The sequence below is a fragment of the Oratosquilla oratoria genome, chromosome 24 (assembly GCF_046742065.1).
Source record: "Oratosquilla oratoria isolate Oo_2021 chromosome 24, ASM4674206v1, whole genome shotgun sequence".
NCBI classification, from domain to species: Eukaryota; Metazoa; Arthropoda; class Malacostraca; order Stomatopoda; family Squillidae; genus Oratosquilla; species Oratosquilla oratoria.
Window position 1 is genome coordinate 8,588,234 of NC_134800.1, and position 18,382 is coordinate 8,606,615.

The 18,382-nt window shown below is 39.2% G+C and overlaps 1 protein-coding gene across 1 annotated transcript in view; it reads right to left on the bottom strand.

The window, feature by feature from the left end:
- Nucleotides 1-1,449: 1,449 nt before the first annotated feature.
- Nucleotides 1,450-18,382, bottom strand: part of LOC143038424 (sodium-coupled monocarboxylate transporter 1-like) — a 31,256-nt gene continuing 14,323 nt past the window's right edge. The window contains exons 2-12 of the mRNA XM_076207590.1: nucleotides 17,109-17,691; nucleotides 15,372-15,560; nucleotides 14,375-14,529; nucleotides 13,670-13,810; nucleotides 12,676-12,780; nucleotides 12,163-12,279; nucleotides 10,749-10,867; nucleotides 10,385-10,539; nucleotides 9,911-10,152; nucleotides 6,474-6,574; nucleotides 1,450-4,643 (exon numbers count right to left, since the gene is read on the bottom strand). Of these exons, the coding sequence (XP_076063705.1) occupies nucleotides 4,405-4,643; nucleotides 6,474-6,574; nucleotides 9,911-10,152; nucleotides 10,385-10,539; nucleotides 10,749-10,867; nucleotides 12,163-12,279; nucleotides 12,676-12,780; nucleotides 13,670-13,810; nucleotides 14,375-14,529; nucleotides 15,372-15,560; nucleotides 17,109-17,435 (1,890 nt within the window). The 5' untranslated portion in view covers nucleotides 17,436-17,691 and the 3' untranslated portion in view covers nucleotides 1,450-4,404. The remainder of the gene's footprint in view (nucleotides 4,644-6,473; nucleotides 6,575-9,910; nucleotides 10,153-10,384; nucleotides 10,540-10,748; nucleotides 10,868-12,162; nucleotides 12,280-12,675; nucleotides 12,781-13,669; nucleotides 13,811-14,374; nucleotides 14,530-15,371; nucleotides 15,561-17,108; nucleotides 17,692-18,382) is intronic.

The window sequence follows — 18,382 nt, forward strand, 5'->3', positions numbered from 1 at the left end:
CAGTTATACAATTCCTCAGAAACTTCACTACAAAAAATGATGAAAAATGCATTTTTTTTTCAAAACCCACTTATTTATGAAGCAAACCAGCAGCCAATGCTCAACATGAATTTTCTTCTGAAAAAATACCTTTATAATCACTAACGCTGAAAGCATTTTTTTTTTTTTTTCACATCGGGCAATTAACAGACGACGGGAGAACGCCGTGTTCTTTCATAAAGTCCAAGAAAGCCCTATTGTCTCTGTAACACCGTTTATTAACATCACCTGGAGTTGGTGAACACCCGATCCACGACGTCAAAATCATCGTCTAACTGACATTGACTAGACTGGACAGACAACATGGCGTCTTGATCCTGTGCTCGCAACTTCGTTCGGTAGTATATTTGCTTTTAGCAATTTTTTATTGATTTTCGCCAAGAAAAATGTATATTACGTTGATGTATTATACTTTACAAAATTAATATTTAATTTTCTAAAGCTATATCGCATAAGTGTGCACTTCTAAAATTACTCGGTTGCATGGGTGATGGGAAGACATTTGCTCACAACCGATGAACAAAAGGAAGAAGAAAATGAGAAGGGTGAGCAATTGTCTACTGAGGGTAGACAACGACTTGGAGAGGCTTAAAAGGAGGATTTTTGAGAGCAACTAGGGATGGCTTAAATTTTTGTTGGCAATAGGTATTAAAGGAATTAGGTGGGGTGAGATACTGAACATGCCCCTATTTTGTTCCATTGTGTTGGTTTCTTGTATAACGGTTGCTTCCAAACATTTTCTACGTATCTCATCGGGATCATGTATTACGACTGTGTACTTGATATTCCGATTGTTATACCTTTAACGTTTGTCCATTGTTCAAACGAATTTAGTAAACCTTTCAGGTACTTATGTTTCTCTGTTTAGATGATTTCATTTGTGAAAACTACGTATTTTGTACATAATTCTCTCAATGTTGTTTTTTTTTCGTCTTGTTTAGAATGTATAATTTGTATTTTTTCTTGTTATATTGCTTGGTAGTTTTTGAACTACCGATTTGTTAATAGAATAGTAGTCAGTATCATTGTCAGTAGTCAGTTGTACCTAAACGTTTTTTTTTTTTTTTAGTTATCTAGGATTGTCTGGTAATAGTTTATAATATAATTGTGGTTGTAATAAATTTCTCTAGATAACGCTGTGTGGATTAAGCTTTATTTTATTTTGTTAATCTATTGATAATTTTATTTATCAATGTATCTAATAATATCACCATTATTATTATCATAATTATTATTACTGTTATTATTATTATAATTATTATTATTATTATTATTATTATTATTATTTTGTCCTATCATTTATTCTTATTCTGTTTTATTCTATCTTTTATTTATCTTTTTTTTCAATTCCTTGATCTCTTGTTTGGATTTGTAACTAATCCAGAAGGTTAATTTTCCAAGGAAACAGAATTGGGATATTGTATGATATATTTATTTACAACAAAATTACAGTTCTTTGGATATAGTAGTAATACATTAAGTAATAAGAAATAATGTTTATATAAGTATGAAAGATATATGTACACGCACGCAAGCTCACTACTTTAATAATGGCGGTTGGTCTATGATCGATGACAAAAGTGCTCCGGTGATGTGAGATGGCGTGATGAGAAGCACACACACACACACACACACACACACACACACACACACACACACACACACACACATCTTTCATACCTGGGGCTGGGGATTTCATGGAGATGAATAAAATCACCTGAGGACATCCTAACGTAGTCCATCACCTGTGGACGCACTGGACATAATGCCCTCAAATTTGACTAGTTCTAGAATTAACACAAAATGTATATATATATTGTCCGTGTATCTATGTCGGTGTTAATAACCCAATCATTATCATCATTAAAGACACATGCGTGTAACTACATCACAAGGCGCTTAGCTGCAATGAAGAATCACCTTTGTCCAACGTACTTAGACATCGGTTGGTGAAGGAGTTGGACATGGGTCTTATGTGAGACACAGTGATGAAAGAAATAACTAAATGGCACTTAGTATATTGTCTTTACATATCTTTACACATGAACACGAACAGATAAACACAGGCACACGTATGGACGTTGATAGTTGTGGGTATGATGCATTTCTATGAAAGTATATACTGTCATAAATATTTGATACATTGGTGATGCATAAATGAGAATGAAATATAAAAGTAAGTGCTTGGCCGAGCCCAAGGAAAAAAATGGATACCTCACTAAACTCTCTATAATTCAAAAATCATCATTAAGAACGAATAATAGTGAATTTTAGAAAACATTATGGCTACCTTAAGGATTGTAGTGTATCTTTCCAAAAAATAAAGAAAATAAATAAGAATTGATACCTCTGAAATATCCATAATTTAAAAATCTCCATTATTAGGAACGAATAACAGCTAATTTTAGACAACATTCTGGCTATCTGAAGGATTATACTGCATCTTTCCTAAAGAATTGGTTTCGTTGAATATATATTTCCCGATTTCGGAACTTTTCAACAGAGAGGTATCTTGATTGTTGATACAATATTTGTGAATTTATTTATATCTTCACAAATAGATTCTTCTACTTAGAAAGTTTCTAGTTCTCTTAGTTCTTAATGTATAAGGGTTTGCTATTCCTAGGTGTGTATGTGTGATTTTTCACTTTCTTTTTGTAACTGAAATGAACATCAGAGTACTAAAAAGTGTATTACCATTGGTACCGGTGCATTGTCAAGAGGATAGACTTGGCCACCAGGCACTGCAATAATCCTAAAATTCTAACAGCCTAGTAGCCTAGGCAAGGAGATTCTAGTATCTAGCTACCTTGTTCCCTAGAATCACGAATATGCAGGAAAATTGACATTTTTCACGTCGCAAGGCATGTCTAAGTTTACGCCATTACTACACTGGTAGAGTATGGGCCGTCACTAGATTTCTGATTAGTTAAGGTAAATGTACATTGTACGTGCTTTGTACGATGAAAGGCAGAGTGGTGGGGATGTTTCTCTTTCATGCCTCGCTTTGTGGTCATCGTGTTTCGATAATAAAAACTACGCGTGCCTTTACAATATAGTCTTTTGTGTTTTTGCATTGGAAAACTGCAGGGAACGTATGATGTCCCATTTTCTTTGAATAAAGTGACGGAGAAAATGGGAATAGTGTATAAAGTCGCTAATATGGCAAATGGAATGTGCTTTTATGTATGTGTGGGTACCAGTTTTCGGAGGCGTGTGCATATGTATCGAAAAAATGTCTTAATACGTAAATGAAAATATGGACCAGAATGAGAATAGATGATTAAGTTATTTTTCATTTTTAACCTTATGCAAAGAAGCAATACGACAGTTTTTTGCGATTCTCTGTCGTTTTAGAAACTACATTTTCATTTTAAGCATACAACAGTCGTATAGAAACAGTATTCAGATTTTAAAAATCCAATCTACTTTAAATATCAAAAAGTTGTAGAAGATTTGGATAAAGTATCACGTGGAAACTTGTTTAATATAGTCTGTGGTGAAAAATGACAGTTTTCTATGATGGGTGCTTTGTGTTGATAAAAATAAATTAATTTTAACTAATTACGTACTGGTGCCTTTTGTCGGTTAGAGTTTGTTTTATAAAAATATCTTATGAAATTTATTATGAGAAACAAATCTAATGAAATTATGCATGAAATACTTAATATTTTTTCTATACAAAAATATTGCAGACCATTTGATCACACTTGTTGATATAAATCTCACTCATTTGCTGTCGTTCACATCACATTCACACAAATATAATAATTTTTCGTAATTGTGCAAAATAAGAAGATTTAGTCGATTCTATTCTAGAATACAAAATTTGTATAAAAATTTCGACTTAATCTAAATGTAATGTTTTGTGCGAATTACTACGAGTTTTGTCTGGATAGTTCAGAAAATCTGAACAAGTATTGCACCTGGGCCTCTATATATGTTTAAATAGTCATGGGCTCGATTTTACCAGCGCTTCTATCTTAAAACTGAGAGAGAAATGGGGTTGGATGGTTCGGATCGGGTCTCCTTCGCCGAGAATCAAGTTTCAGCTAGAGACCTCCATTTTGTTTCGGGAAGATGGCGGCTGTTAAGTAACCCACCCGCATTCCGCCTTCTCTCCTCTTAAAGATACGTTTTGCTTAGTACGATTATTGCTCAACGATGATCGTCAACCGATTATCTAGAGTACTGATTATCTGTCTTTGAATGATGGGGCTGATTTGCTTCGAGCGATTGCTGCTAGAATAGCTAAAAACAAATAAATAGTGCTCTGGAAAATCGTTTAACGATCATCGTTGAACGATAATCGTACCGAGAAAAAACGTGCCTTAAGGAACGGAAACTTCAGGGGACTTCAGGGCTTCAGACTTTGAAAGTCGTTTCTTCAGAGTCGTCTTCCTCCCTTGGCGTCGGGGATTTGTCGTTCGGTCCCCCGTTACTTGTCGTCGTCGTCGTCGTCGCCGTCGGTAGAGGCGTCTTCTCCTTCCGACCCAAGAAACTGAGGAAGAATTTTGGACGTCTGAAGTGGGCTCGTGACTGGAAGATGTTCCAGGCTTTGGGATCCACCAAACTCGGATCCACTTCGTCCTTTTCGTTGCTTCCTGTGGAACGGAAATGCGGGTGGCCGCTTGTTAGTAAAGTGGGCGTTTGTGGCGGAAATGAACGAAATGTATGTGTATATGAAGAAAAACCAACAAGGGAAATAATAAAAGGACCGAGCGCTTTCGTCTATTTAGACATCCTCAGGGTGCAATAGACGAAAGCGCTCGGTCATCATTTTGTGTTTTTCCTTGGTGGTTTTTCTGCATATTTAGAATCACGAGTTCATGTGATTTTTCATGCATGTGTGTACATGTGTAGATATATGAAAAATAAATTAAAGCAAGGTTTTATATGGTGATTATGAACGAAATATTACGTGAATATGTGAAAATATTTGAAAAAGAATGAATATAATTTATATGGTGACTGAACAAAATATTACGGATACCTATGTAAGTATATGGAAAAAGAAGGAAAGCAAGAATTTATGGTAGGGTAAATGAACGAAATCTATGTGTACATAACGTAAGTATATGAAAAAAACGAAAGCAAAATTTTCCTGGCCAATTTTTTTTTTTTTTTTTTTTTTTTTTTTTTTTCCCGTTGGGCACTAAAAGCGTGTGGGTATCCACAACCCAGTAACGAATTAAACCCAAATCTGAACCGGTTCCCGTAACTAATACCCAGAGCTGGGCGCGTTCCTCGGTGCGTTCCGCTTTAGTTTGGCCGCGGTTAGCGTTCCCAAACTATTAAAGCTTAAGAGACAGGTTCATACCGAAATAAAAGTCCGGTAGGCCACATACTATACCAAAGGAAAATTTCGTAGGCCACATCCAAAAGGTAGGCCACATACTATACCGGCACCTATATTGCTTTGATAGTTTGGGAGCGCTAACCGCGGCCAAACTAAAGCGGAACGCATCGAGGAACGCGCCCAGCTCTGCTAATACTATTAACAAGTATCAGTTTTAACTACCATCCACGGGTAACTATCTTTCCCTTATATATTTCATTCTGGTGAAAGTTTCGTGATTATCTTCGTCTGAAGGGCAAGCTGGGGCAATGGCCAAATTAAATAAATAATAATAATAATAATAATAATAAATAATAATGATAATGAATAATGATAAAACGGTCTAGCGTTTGATAATAATGATAAATAACAATAAGACGGTCTGGCGTCGACCAGAACAAAATATGTAAAGTGTGCCGTGTGCCGATGGTGGTGTTATTTTTAAGTATTACAAAAGAAATAAATAGATTAGCTGTATAGGCTGGTGTATCATACAACGTAAATGTATTAGTTATAAGGAAGGAAGATTGTACGTGTTAGACCAAATTCAGATGATATAGCGTTTTGTAACTGTTATATAGAAATGTTGAAATAAAACGAAACAAATAGATAATAAAGAACATTTCCAATATTCATTTTCTAGATGTTTCGTTCAGGATCGTTCATAGGATGAAAGATGAATAAATGATATACCCCCTCAAAGATGATAATAAATGAAAAAAAATAATAAAATAGACTCATAAATTATATAACCTTTCAAAGATAATAATAGATAAAAATAAGTAAAATTAAATAGAATAGCCTCATATAATCTTAGATAAAAAAATATAGATAAATACAATACCACAAAAAATAATAAGAATAAAAGATAGAATAAATATTGTAAAATAAAATTTAATAGAACAGTTTCATATGATTAAATATATAAAACTATAAATAGGTAAAAAAAAAAAAAAAACAGTAATAAATAAATATTATAAGAAAAGATTGCCTAGAGATCCCTGTACTGCAACCTTGCCTTGCCGGCTTCCAAGAGACAGCTGACGTCACAAACCGGAAATTTGATGACGTCACTGTGACGTCATAGAAAACTTACCTGTACACCCAGTGACGGCGAGAGCGACCAAAATACCGATGAAGATGCTGGTGAAGGCGTTGAGGCAGTAGGACAAGGTGTAGAGCCCCTTGTACTCGGAACTGGAAAGGACAAGGAGTGGGTAGAAGATGGTTATGTATTGCCAGATGGAGCGGGATGGGGAGAACATATTATGTGGGTAGGAAAGAACACATTAGAATATTTTGACTACATAAAGGGTAATGTGTGCTTGGGCACGCAAACGCACACACACACACACACACACACACACACACACACACACACACACACACACACGACCCGATGGCACATTTGGTAGAGTTCCCGGCCGCCACTACGACGGTCCCTGGTTCGAATCCCGCCCAAGGCTGATATAACCTCAGTATCGCTGCGATGCGAGTCGTTACTCCAACACTCGTGGGCGGGGAGTCGGGTTTGTGTGTGTGTACGTGTAAGGCCGCAGCGTTACCCATGGATCGGTCATATACAGTATGAGCTCTGAGCTCTCATCTAGGAGGGAAATAGCTGTCGATCGCGAGGTCGACACATGATCCAAGATCATGGTGAATAGACACACACACACACACACACACACACACACACACAAGTGGTATTGTCAGTGTACAGTAAAAGGATATAGGCAGGAAAATCCAAGATGAGCAGTTGACTGGATTCTTGAGGGAAGCGGAGAAGCATGAGGGGGATTTCCCTTAATATATTTTATTTATTTATTCATTTTTTGTGTCTCCACATCTCTACATCCTTTTGATAATGTTCCCACGAAACTGGGCAGTGTTCCCATGGTCTGGCTGCTTCTCCTGAGATGGAGCAACCACCGATGCCATTTTGTGGGAATTTTCTACAAATTTGTGAAAGAAATTTGTTCACATAGGATGTTTTGTGAGCAAATTACATGTTGCAATGAACTTATTTGTGTATATATATAATGATAATTTCTTCTTTTTGTGGGGAAAATGTGGAAACCCAGATTTCCTTGTGGGAATTTTGTGGGGAAAATATCTCACTCGTTTGTGGGAATTGACTTTGATCACAGTGGCAACATTGATGCAAACATACTGATAACATGAAATAAGATGTCAATTCTAGTGATGTTTGTGCACCCTTATGTAACGATGTATTTATTTAATTATCATTATTATTATTATTATTATTATCATTATTATTATTATTATTATTATTATCTTGATATTTTTTGAGATTATGTAATAGTTTTTTAGCCTCATCACTTACTATTCCGCATCACCATTTCGCGTTATCGCTATTCTCAGTGATCACTATACTTTTGACTAACGAAACCAACATGTTGACATCGCAAGACAGCGGCGAGATTTTCCAGAAGGATAGAAGCGATGGTGAGCTACAAACCATAACAACAACAACAACAACAACAACAACAACAACACTGTTCTACATGAACAATCCGTGCCGCCACTGTTCTACAACGTAACAATTCTACATCTGCTAAAGGAGACAAAGATGGTGAGTTGAAGGTAACGGGTTAGGGAGAGGAAGCGTATATATATTTATCTGTTTTTATAAATTTATTTTTCATTGATTTATTTGTTTATTTATTTGCTTCTTTTTCCTCTTTACATTCCTTTACTTCTCTTGTTTCCCCCATTTTTATTTTTATTTCGTTTTTTTCTTTTCTTTTTTTCTTCTTCAAGCACTCGGGTGATACAGTACACAATAAACCAATTTATCTTTTTAATTCATTCGTTCAATTCCCTATTGTTTCACACCGAACTTCCCAGGTCGATCCAAGGACAGGACATACAATGCGCGTTCCTCGTGGATGATCTCATAACTTCACAATGCGAACGATGATTTTTGACAAGGTACGAACGTTTCTGAAACATTTCGGCTTCGTGCAAACGGTGCACACCTGTGCCCAAATGCCAAGAAGAAACGTAAAAACTGGCGTTGATGAGGGACTTGACTAGCTCCGTCTTCGATTGCAAAAATTGTCTGTTCTCAGTTCTGTTCTCAGTTCTGTTCTCAGTCCTGTTCTCAGTCCTGTTCTCAGTGCTATTCTCAGTTCTATTATCAAACCTACTCTTAGTCCTGTTATCAGTTCTGTTCTCAGCTCTGTTACCTGTTCAATTCTCAGTCCTATTCTCAGTCATATCAATCCTACTCTTAGTCCTGTTCTCAGTGCTATTCTCAGACCTATTCTCAATTCTGTTCTCAGCTCTGTTATCTGTTCTATTCCCTGTTCCATTCTCAGTCATATTATCAGTCGTACTCCTAGTCCTGTTCTCATTACTACTCTCAATCATATTCTCAATCCTAATCTCAGTTCTGCTCTCAATCCTACTCTCAGTTCTACTTTCAGTTCCAGTCTCAGTTCTACTCTCGGTTCTATTCTTAGTCCCATTTTCAGTTCTTTTCTCATATTTTCAATCTTACTCTCAGTCCTACTCTGCCCTGTTATCAATCCTACTCTAGTCTTATTCTCAGTCCTATTACGAGTCCAACTTCTAATCCTTTTCTTAGCCCCCCTTTCAATCCTAATCTTAGTCCTACTTTCAATTCTGGTAGTAATCATACTGTCAATCCTTTGTTCTATTATCGGCTCCGTTCTCAGTTTTACTCTGAAACCTACTCTCAGCCCCACTCTCAGCCATACTCTGAGTTCTACTTCGTTCAGATGAGACTGAGAAAAAAATATCCCGTTGTCACCTACACGTGTGTGGACGTACACACAGGTGGCTTGAAGGGCCCAACATCCGCTCCATTTCCCCGAGTGTGGTGGTGACGGGTGTGTGCCAACGCTCTGATGGTACGTTTTGCTCTGTGCGATCATCGCTCAACGATAATCGTTCATGGCTCAACGATGATCGTCAAACGATTTTCTAGAGCACTAATTTTTTTTTTTTTTTTTTTTTAATGATGGGTCTGTTTTGCTTCTAGCGATTGCCGCTAGAGTCGTTAAAAACAAAGAATTAGTGTTCTAGATAATCGTCTTACGATCATCGTTGAGTCATGAACGATCATCGTTGAGCGATTATTGTACCGAGCAAAGCGTATCTTTAAAACGCGCGTAAAACCAACGGTTCATCATATGGCTGGCTATTGGGTCATCCATTCATATTTTGCAAGTCTATAGTGTATTGAGAGGAAATGATAGAAAATATACGGGATATGGAATTCGGGCCTGTAATGATGAATTAAGGGAATATGTGTGTGCGCGTACACATATACGCACGTACACACACGCACATACGCGCGCATTCACATACATACACTTACACGCGCACATACATACACGCTCGCACCCTCTTTCGTTTCTTCGCTTCCTGACACACACAAACTCACACACACACACACACACACACACACACACACACACACACACACACACACACACACACACATTTCGCTTTCTCGAACTCTTACGAAGAACCTCTGCTTACCTCGCATCTTCCTCGAAGACTTCTGGCGCCAGCGTCGTTGTCAGGAGATCCTCTTCGGTGACTTCAGGAACCAGAGTGGCGTTGGCGATGATTGGTTCTGGGGTAGAGCGTTTGGCCACGGCTAGATGAGGGCACTGGTCGATGGAGAGCGGGAGGAAGGGGTGTTCCGCCGCCTTCAGGATGGTGCTCACGCAAATCCACGAGGAGAAGATGAGAGAGGCTACGAACCCGGCCACAGCACCCTGAAGGAGGTTCCGTGAGAGGGATTAGAGTGAGAGAGAGAGAGAGAGAGAGAGAGAGAGAGAACAGTGTAACCGGTCCCGCTATAGAGGCTACTCACCCCCTAGGTTCTGTCTATGTATCAAAAGGATTGTTACTTCTCATAAGGGAGGTAGCCAGCAAGGGTATACACACACCTCCAGCCCATCCCACTATATCATTGTACCAGCGAGTCCAAGCATCTCAATGCCTTACCTTGGTCCTGACCCAAGGGAAGAAGACTGCCAGGAGGAAGAGGGAGACCATGGGTCCAGAGAAGACTCCGACCAAGGCAAAGACTCCTTCCATGAGACTGTGGAAATGCGCAGCTGCGAAAGACGCCAGGATACCCAGAACGCCCAAGACCAGAACTGGAGGAGGAGAGAAAGAGGAGAACGATGATAAAATGGAGTCTGCGTGTATGTGTTTGTACACGAACACACACACACACACACACATACACACACACACACACACACACACACACACACACACACACACACACACACACACACACACATATATAAGCTACCCCCCCTCCTCCCATTTTCCACCAAATCCTGTAGAAGGTCACACTTACCCAGACACTTCTGCAGGTAGCCGACTTTGACCTGACTCCATTCCTGGAAGTACTTGATCTCGCTGAGGAAGTCTGCCCAGATGAGTGCGACCATCGAGTTGAGGGACGTCGAGTTGGAGCTGCGGACACAAATCGGGGTCAGTGCAAGGTCATATTGAAATCCAAGGTCACTGACCTCGGTTGAGACAATAAGGTCACACTGAACACTGTGGCGTTCTCTGAAGATTTTGTTTAGGCTAAAGGCAGGCGATTTTGTCCAGGTAAAGGGGATGGGGGCGTCTGTGCATAAGAACATAAAAATGGAGACTGCATGAGACCATAAGGCCTACACTAGGCAGTTCCATGTCCGTTACTACTTGTCATCCCTATCCATAAAGTTAGCTAATCTTCCTTCAAAATAACCCACTGTTTCAGCGTTCACTACATGATTACTAAGTCTGTTCCGTTCATTAACCACTCTCTTGGTAAACAAGCCCATTTCACTGACCTCGGATGAGACAGAACGCGGTCATCCTTAACACGTTAGCGTACTTTTATGTTTTTGTTTAGGCTAAAGGTAGGCGATTTGCTTCAGCTAAGAGAGAGGAGAGGCAACGGAGAGGGTTTTGATTGGTCCAGATGTCCATGTGTATTAAAATCAGTCTTCCTTAACCAGAATCAAGTTGATAAAGTACGTCACGTGACTGAGAGGTTAGTCTAGTTTTGTTTACTTTCTGCCCAGATGTGAGTAATACTCGTACAGTGTCATAAGCCAGAACAAAATATTTGAAGTCTGTCACGATGCTAAAGAGATCTCTTCTAGAATTGGTTGTAGTTAGATATATAGAATAATCTTCTTTTGGTCTATGTAACCTCGATATGACGTCATCGCTCTGTGAATGTGTTCACGATAGTCTTGCACTTAAGCCCCGCCCACTGGGTAACCTTGATAAGTAATCTCCCCTGATTTACGGGAACCGTTTCTACCCAAAGGAATAGAGACATCGTGGGAACATTTCTCTCGATTGTTCAAGGTCATCATATTAAGACACGAGGACAGGACTCGTAGTAATGGGTTTAAATTGGACAAATTTAGGTTTAAGAAGGAAATAGGCAAGAACTGGTTTACCAACAGTGTAGTTAATGAATGGAATAAACTTAGTAACCATGTAGTAAGCGCTGAAACAATTGGTTGTTTTATGAGAAGATGAGTTCACTTTATACATAGGGATGGCAGGCGGTAAGGGAAACGGAACTGCCTGACGTAGGCCTTATGGTCTCTTGCAGCCTCTTACATTCTTATGTTCTTATGCATATAAGGATGTGTATCATTAAAAACGCATGATTAATACCTACAGTCACGAAAGGTGGAAGGGTTTAATTGATTGATTGATTGCCATGAACGAGTCATAGTCAACTGTGGTTGTTCACTTACCTGAGCACGGCGGAGTAGATGGCTGCCACAAATAGGCCGGCCAGTCCCGGGATTTCTGTGAGTTTATATGTGACGTAGATGGGGACGATTAATCCAGGGTGCTTGGTTATCCCGGCCCTGTATCAGAACAAGACGCCATGTTATACCTTGCTGTTGATCTTTGTACGTTATTATGGGATTAGTTAGAAGTATCAGAACAAGACATTATGTTATACGTTGCTGTTGATCTTTGTACGTCATTACGTATGACATTGGGATTAGTTAGAAGTATCAGAACAAGACACTATGTTATGCGTTGCTGTTGATCTTTGTACGTCATTATGTATGACTAGAACAAGACACTATGTTATGCGTTGCGGTTGATTTTTCTACTTCATTGTGTACGACTTTGGGATTAGTTGGAAGTAAGATCATCCACATGACGATGAGGTACAAGGACTGCATCACATCACGATCTGTCTATGAACTCCTGTCCCCTCACTGTAACAAAAGAACAGGAGAAAGGATACTTACATGGTGAGAGGATCGCATCCGGCATAGTTAGAGAAGATGACGAGACCGGCCAGGTTGCTGAGACCTCTAAACAAGACCATACCAGCAGCGCCGTAGTAGAAGACTCTGTAGATAGAGAGAGGCTCCATCAGTCACGTGACCTCCTCAAGCCTTGATTACATCAAGACACCCCCTCCCTACCCTGACACACACATAAACATACATATACATAAATATGCATGTCACGAGATTGTGACAAGTCGAGGAAGGTGGAGGAAGAAAACATTTTCCTCTGAACATACTCAAGGCGAAACCGGTCTGGAATAAACTCTGAACTAGACTTGTGTTTTCGTCTTCCACTTTCCTCAATGTATATATGCATATACTAAAACGCATGTACGGACACATGCACACATGTACCCCCCCCCAAACACACACAGGAGGGTTTTAAGAGGTCATGAAAACAAATTAAGAAAAATTGTGTCTCAAGGGTGCATAAGTACTTGGAATAGCTTAGAAGGGAATATAGCCCAATCTGGAACAATGCATGAATTCAAATCTAAGTAATTGGAAATCAAGGACATAAACCAAATTGTAACCGTACATGAACTTAAGGCTAGGTATGATAAATTGGAGAGTAGGAGACGGGACCCAACGAGTGTTGTTCCTTTCTTGTATACTATAATCAGATAAATTCACGATAAAGGGGGTCCTCGACCTACGTCACCCTCGACATGCGTCGTTTCGGTTCTACGGCTGTACAGAATGTACATTTTTTCTAGTTTAAATTTTGTCATTTTTCCACCATAATTATGTTCTCCCTTTCATCTTACTATGGCATAGTTCGGTTTCTCGATACACACGTATAACTTAGAGTGTTTTAGGTTAGTCAAGTGACTTATACTATGGTAATTCCGACTTGCGTCGAAAATTGCCTTACGTCGCATCGGTCCGTAGGACCGGATCTCCGGCGTAACTCGAGGACCCCTTGTATATTGGAAAGGGAACGACTTACCTCTGCGCTTTCTCGACGGAGCCTGTGCTGAAGGCGCGCTGCATTTGACCTTGGTTGACTCCGAAGCTATAGATACCGAAGAAGAAGCCCAGAACGATGACCAACCAGACGCTGTGACGCTGGTACGGGTCCAGGGACAGGCTGCAGGGCGAAAGTGTATATTTTTTTTTACATGGAAATCAAACGTGTATATACATAGAAAATTCATGTGTGCACGGAGATCAAATGTGTATATATATAGAAAACTAAACCATATATAAATGGACAATGTACACTGTGTATGCATGGAAACATGTGTACCCATGAAAATCAAATGTATATATGCATAGCGAATCAATATATATATATATATATATATATATATATATATATATATATATACTGTATATATATATATATATATATATATATATATATATATAATATATACTGTATATGTATGGAAACATATTTAAGCACGGAAATTAATGTGTATATGCATAAAAAGTTAATGCATGTAAGGAAAACATGTACATGTTCCTCCTACTCATCATCATCATCACAGCCTTTCTCCATCCTTCTCCCTTTTCCCATCTCATTCTTCTCTTCCTCCTTCGTCCTCTCTCTCTTTCTCTTCCTTCTCCTTCTCCCTCCTCCTCCTCCTCTTCCCTCCTCTTTCGTCCTTCTTCCCTTTCCTCTTTCCCTTACTCCTTCTTTGGGACTTACTTCAAGAACTCTGTGCGGTTGTGGTGGAATCCGATGTCCCAGACTTGGCCGAGTCCGCCCACGGAGGCGGCGCCCTGGGCTATGATGGCCACCACGCCCGCCACCATGACCAGGGCCTGGAAGACGTCGGCGTAGACTACCGCCTTCACGCCCCCCTGCGGCAGGAGACGAGGAACAAGGTCAGGTCATGTCAGGGTAGGTCACAGTATGTGTACATATACACACACATACACGCGCACGCACATACACACACACACACACATACACACATACATACATACATACATACATACACATACTCATACACGTGCGCGCACACACACACACACACACACACACACACACACACACACACACACACACACACACACACACACACATACACACACACACACACACACACACACACGTTTAGACTCCAACTCTGGTGGGCAAGGAGTTTGTGTGTGTGTGTGTGTGTGTGTGTGTGTGTGTGTGTGTGTGTGTGTGTGTGTGTGTGTGTGTGTGTGTGTAAAACCACAGCATTACCCATACATTCGGTCATATATGAACTCTGAGCTCTCATCCGGGAGGGTAATGACTGTTGATCACGAGTCCAACAGGTGATCCAAAAACGTGGTAAGCCTGCACACACACACACACACACACACACACACACACACACACACACACACACACACACACACACACACACACACACACACACACACACTCACACACACACACAGAACCCCGTACTGGGGTTTGCATCACAGTTAAATAAAGAAGAGGAGGAAGAAGAAGATAAGGAAGAAGAGGAAGAAGAAGATGAATAAGAAGAGGAAGAAGAAGAAAAAGAGGAAGAAGAGAAAGAAGAAAAAGAAAATGAAAAAGAAAAGGAAGATGAGGAAGAAAAAGAAGACGAAAAAGAAAAGGAAGATGAAGAAGAAAAAGATGAAGAAAAAGGGGAAGAAGAGAAAATAGAGGAAGGAGGAGGAGGGGGTATCGGGCAACTCACGAAGGCGGAGTAGATGGTACAGGTGGCGCCAATGAGAACGATGTTGGCGCTGACGGGCAGATTGGTGAAGTTCTCGAGGACGAGCGTGGCTGGGACTAGGAGGAACCCGAGGTAGATGTACTGTCCCACCAGCGAGATGATGACTGTCGCTTTCCGGAGGGCCTTCGAGGAGAACCTCTTCTCCACGTACTGTCAACAAGAGCATGGAGCTGTTACTGTCCCCCTTAGGCTTTTTTTTTTTTTTTTTTTTTTTTTTTTGGAGGAGGAGGAGGAGGAGGCGTGGGCTCTCATCCGTAAGGGTGTGAGCTGTTGATCGCGAGTTTAGCACGTAATTCATGAGCATGGCGAAACACACACTAACACACACACCTTGTATGTAGTGTATATATATATATATGAATATATTATATATATATTTATTTATATACACACACACACACATATGTATATATACGTATGTGTGTATGCGCGTGTTCATATAGATAACTTGAAGACGAATTTGAGATAAAAAAAAATAAGAATGAAAACAAAGCTAAGAGGAGACAGCATGTCCGTACTCAGACATTTTGCATAATGTATTTGGGTCGCTGGTGCACAGATGATGACAGATGCGGGGGCGTACGACCGAGGAAAAAGTGAAGCGGCGTAACAATTACGCATGGCGTGTTTCGTACGCGACAATTGCGTAACCTCTTTTTTTTTTGGCGCGGTTACCAAACACTAATAGGAATCGATCCTGAGCTCTCATTTCTAAAACATTTTTTCCTCCGATTGTCAAATTATTTAGTGAACATAAGATTTCACTGAAGGAAAAAAATGTACATTTGATAAATAGTGGCCCATAAATCTCGGTGTTCCACTAATAAATCACCGTCTCGGCACCCAGTATAAAAGAACGATTGTATCGTATGTCCTCTCTCATTGGCTGCCAGGGTCATACTGAGTCGACATCTTCCCGCGTCATCGCGTTCGATTATGTTACGAAAAAATGTCGCATTAAAAAGATCGTTTTCTTTTATTCATTTTCTACATGATTCTAATATCTTTTTAATTCATTAAAAGCAACCTTTTTAAGGAGAAAATTTATTATTTTTAAGTGTTTTTGTTCATTCCAGATTTATGTCAATTTAATTAATTTTTTCTATTGAGTGATTAATTTCAATCTCATCAGTTCATTAACGTCTTGTATATATTTTTTAAATCAAACGATTTGATTGGTTAATTTTTATTCTATATCATTTTATTCTGTTCTATTTTATTTCATTTCACTGTATTTCTAGCTGCATTCTTGGACTGTCTCTATTGCACATAATTATATCTACTGGAACCCTGAAGGGTGATTATGTTGAAAAATTAATAAATGAATAAATCAATGAATAAACAAGATTTATCATGGTAATAATGATAGTAATAATAACAATAATTATAAAATGCACTATATCCTTAACTACTTAAGAAAATAATAATGATGATAATAATAAAAATAATTCTTAAAATCCTAGAAACTGGTTCCTAAAGATAAAGTTTGAAATGATCCTAAGGGAAAAAAAATCCTAAGAAAATAATAATGATGATAACAATAACAACGAAAATGATTCCTAAAATCCTAGAAACAAGAAATCCTAGAAACTGGTCCTTAGAGATAAAGTTTAAAACGATCCTAAGGAAAATAAAAAAAATCCCCAAAAAAGAGAGAGAGAGAGAGAGAGAGAAAGCGAGAGAGAGCATCTATCTTACCTGAAACATGCTGAGGACATCCATCGAGTAGAAAATAGGGACGAAGAACTTTGCCACAACGATGATGCCTGCAACCAGCCCGATGTCCATGACCCATATCTGTGTCCCGTAGGCGTAGACTTCCCCAGCGTTCCCCAAGATCGTCAGGGCCGAGATGCTTCCGACCGTCAGGGACATGGCCAAAGGCAGCGGAGATAAGTTCTTGTTTCCTAGCATGTATTCATCAGGAGTCGCTCTAGCTCCCTTGATGCTGTGATAGATTCCTATCGCTGCGCTCAGAAGGAGGGAGATCGAGAAGAGGACGATGTCCAGCGTACCCAAACCCATGGCGGCGGTGTCTACTCTCGCGTGATGCGGTTGCAACGGTCACGCTGGTCTGACGGTTAAACCGGTTAAGACAGTTTCCTCTTGGGGGTAGGGTCTGTACTCTTGTTCGTTCACTCTTTGTTACTGTCGCTTCCTGAAGTCAAGAGCCGTTACTCGAACCTTTGCCCTTTGTACTTTGGGAGTCTCGGTCCTACTTCTGACGCCTGCGCAGATGCTCTGGAGTCTGGCCAGTGGCAACGCAGTTCGTCCTCGACGTCTGCAAAGAAAACGGGAGGTGGTTATTCATTCTCAGGTTCTCTTAAGATGGTTCAATTGCGTTGAGCATCGATCCACGACTCATTGTTCAATTTAAAACCAGAGTGAGATAAATGACTTTGAAAGGCTATTTCTGTTTTTTTTTTCGGGGTGGGGCAAATTTTAGATTTTCCATTATCATTTTTCGTTTATTCATTTTTATTCTTTATTTTCTTGTTATTTTTGCAGGGTTTAGATATTTATTATTGTTATCCATTTATTTATTTTCGTTATTATTATTGTTATTTTATTTGTTTATTTATTCACTTATTTGTTTGATTTATTTATTATTATTAATTTATTGATTGATTGATTTATTTATTTATTTTTGCTGACTTTCGTAGGAATTTGAGAAGAATAGAGACCAAAATAAAATGGTGAAAATTTAATCAATGTTATTATTAGGATGAGTTAACAACGATCTATAACTATTTTTTGCTTTAGTTTCAATAGTATGTTTGTGTGTGTGTGATTTAAATCATCTGCCGACATAGAATGGACATAAAGACTAATATAAAAGAATGAACAACATTCCTTGTAAAGTTTGCTCTTTAGGCAAATGAGCTCTTGTGTTAACGACATTACGTCATCGTCCGGGAAATGACGTCATATCCGGTGACTTTTTTCATTTAGTTTTTCTTTCTATGAACAAA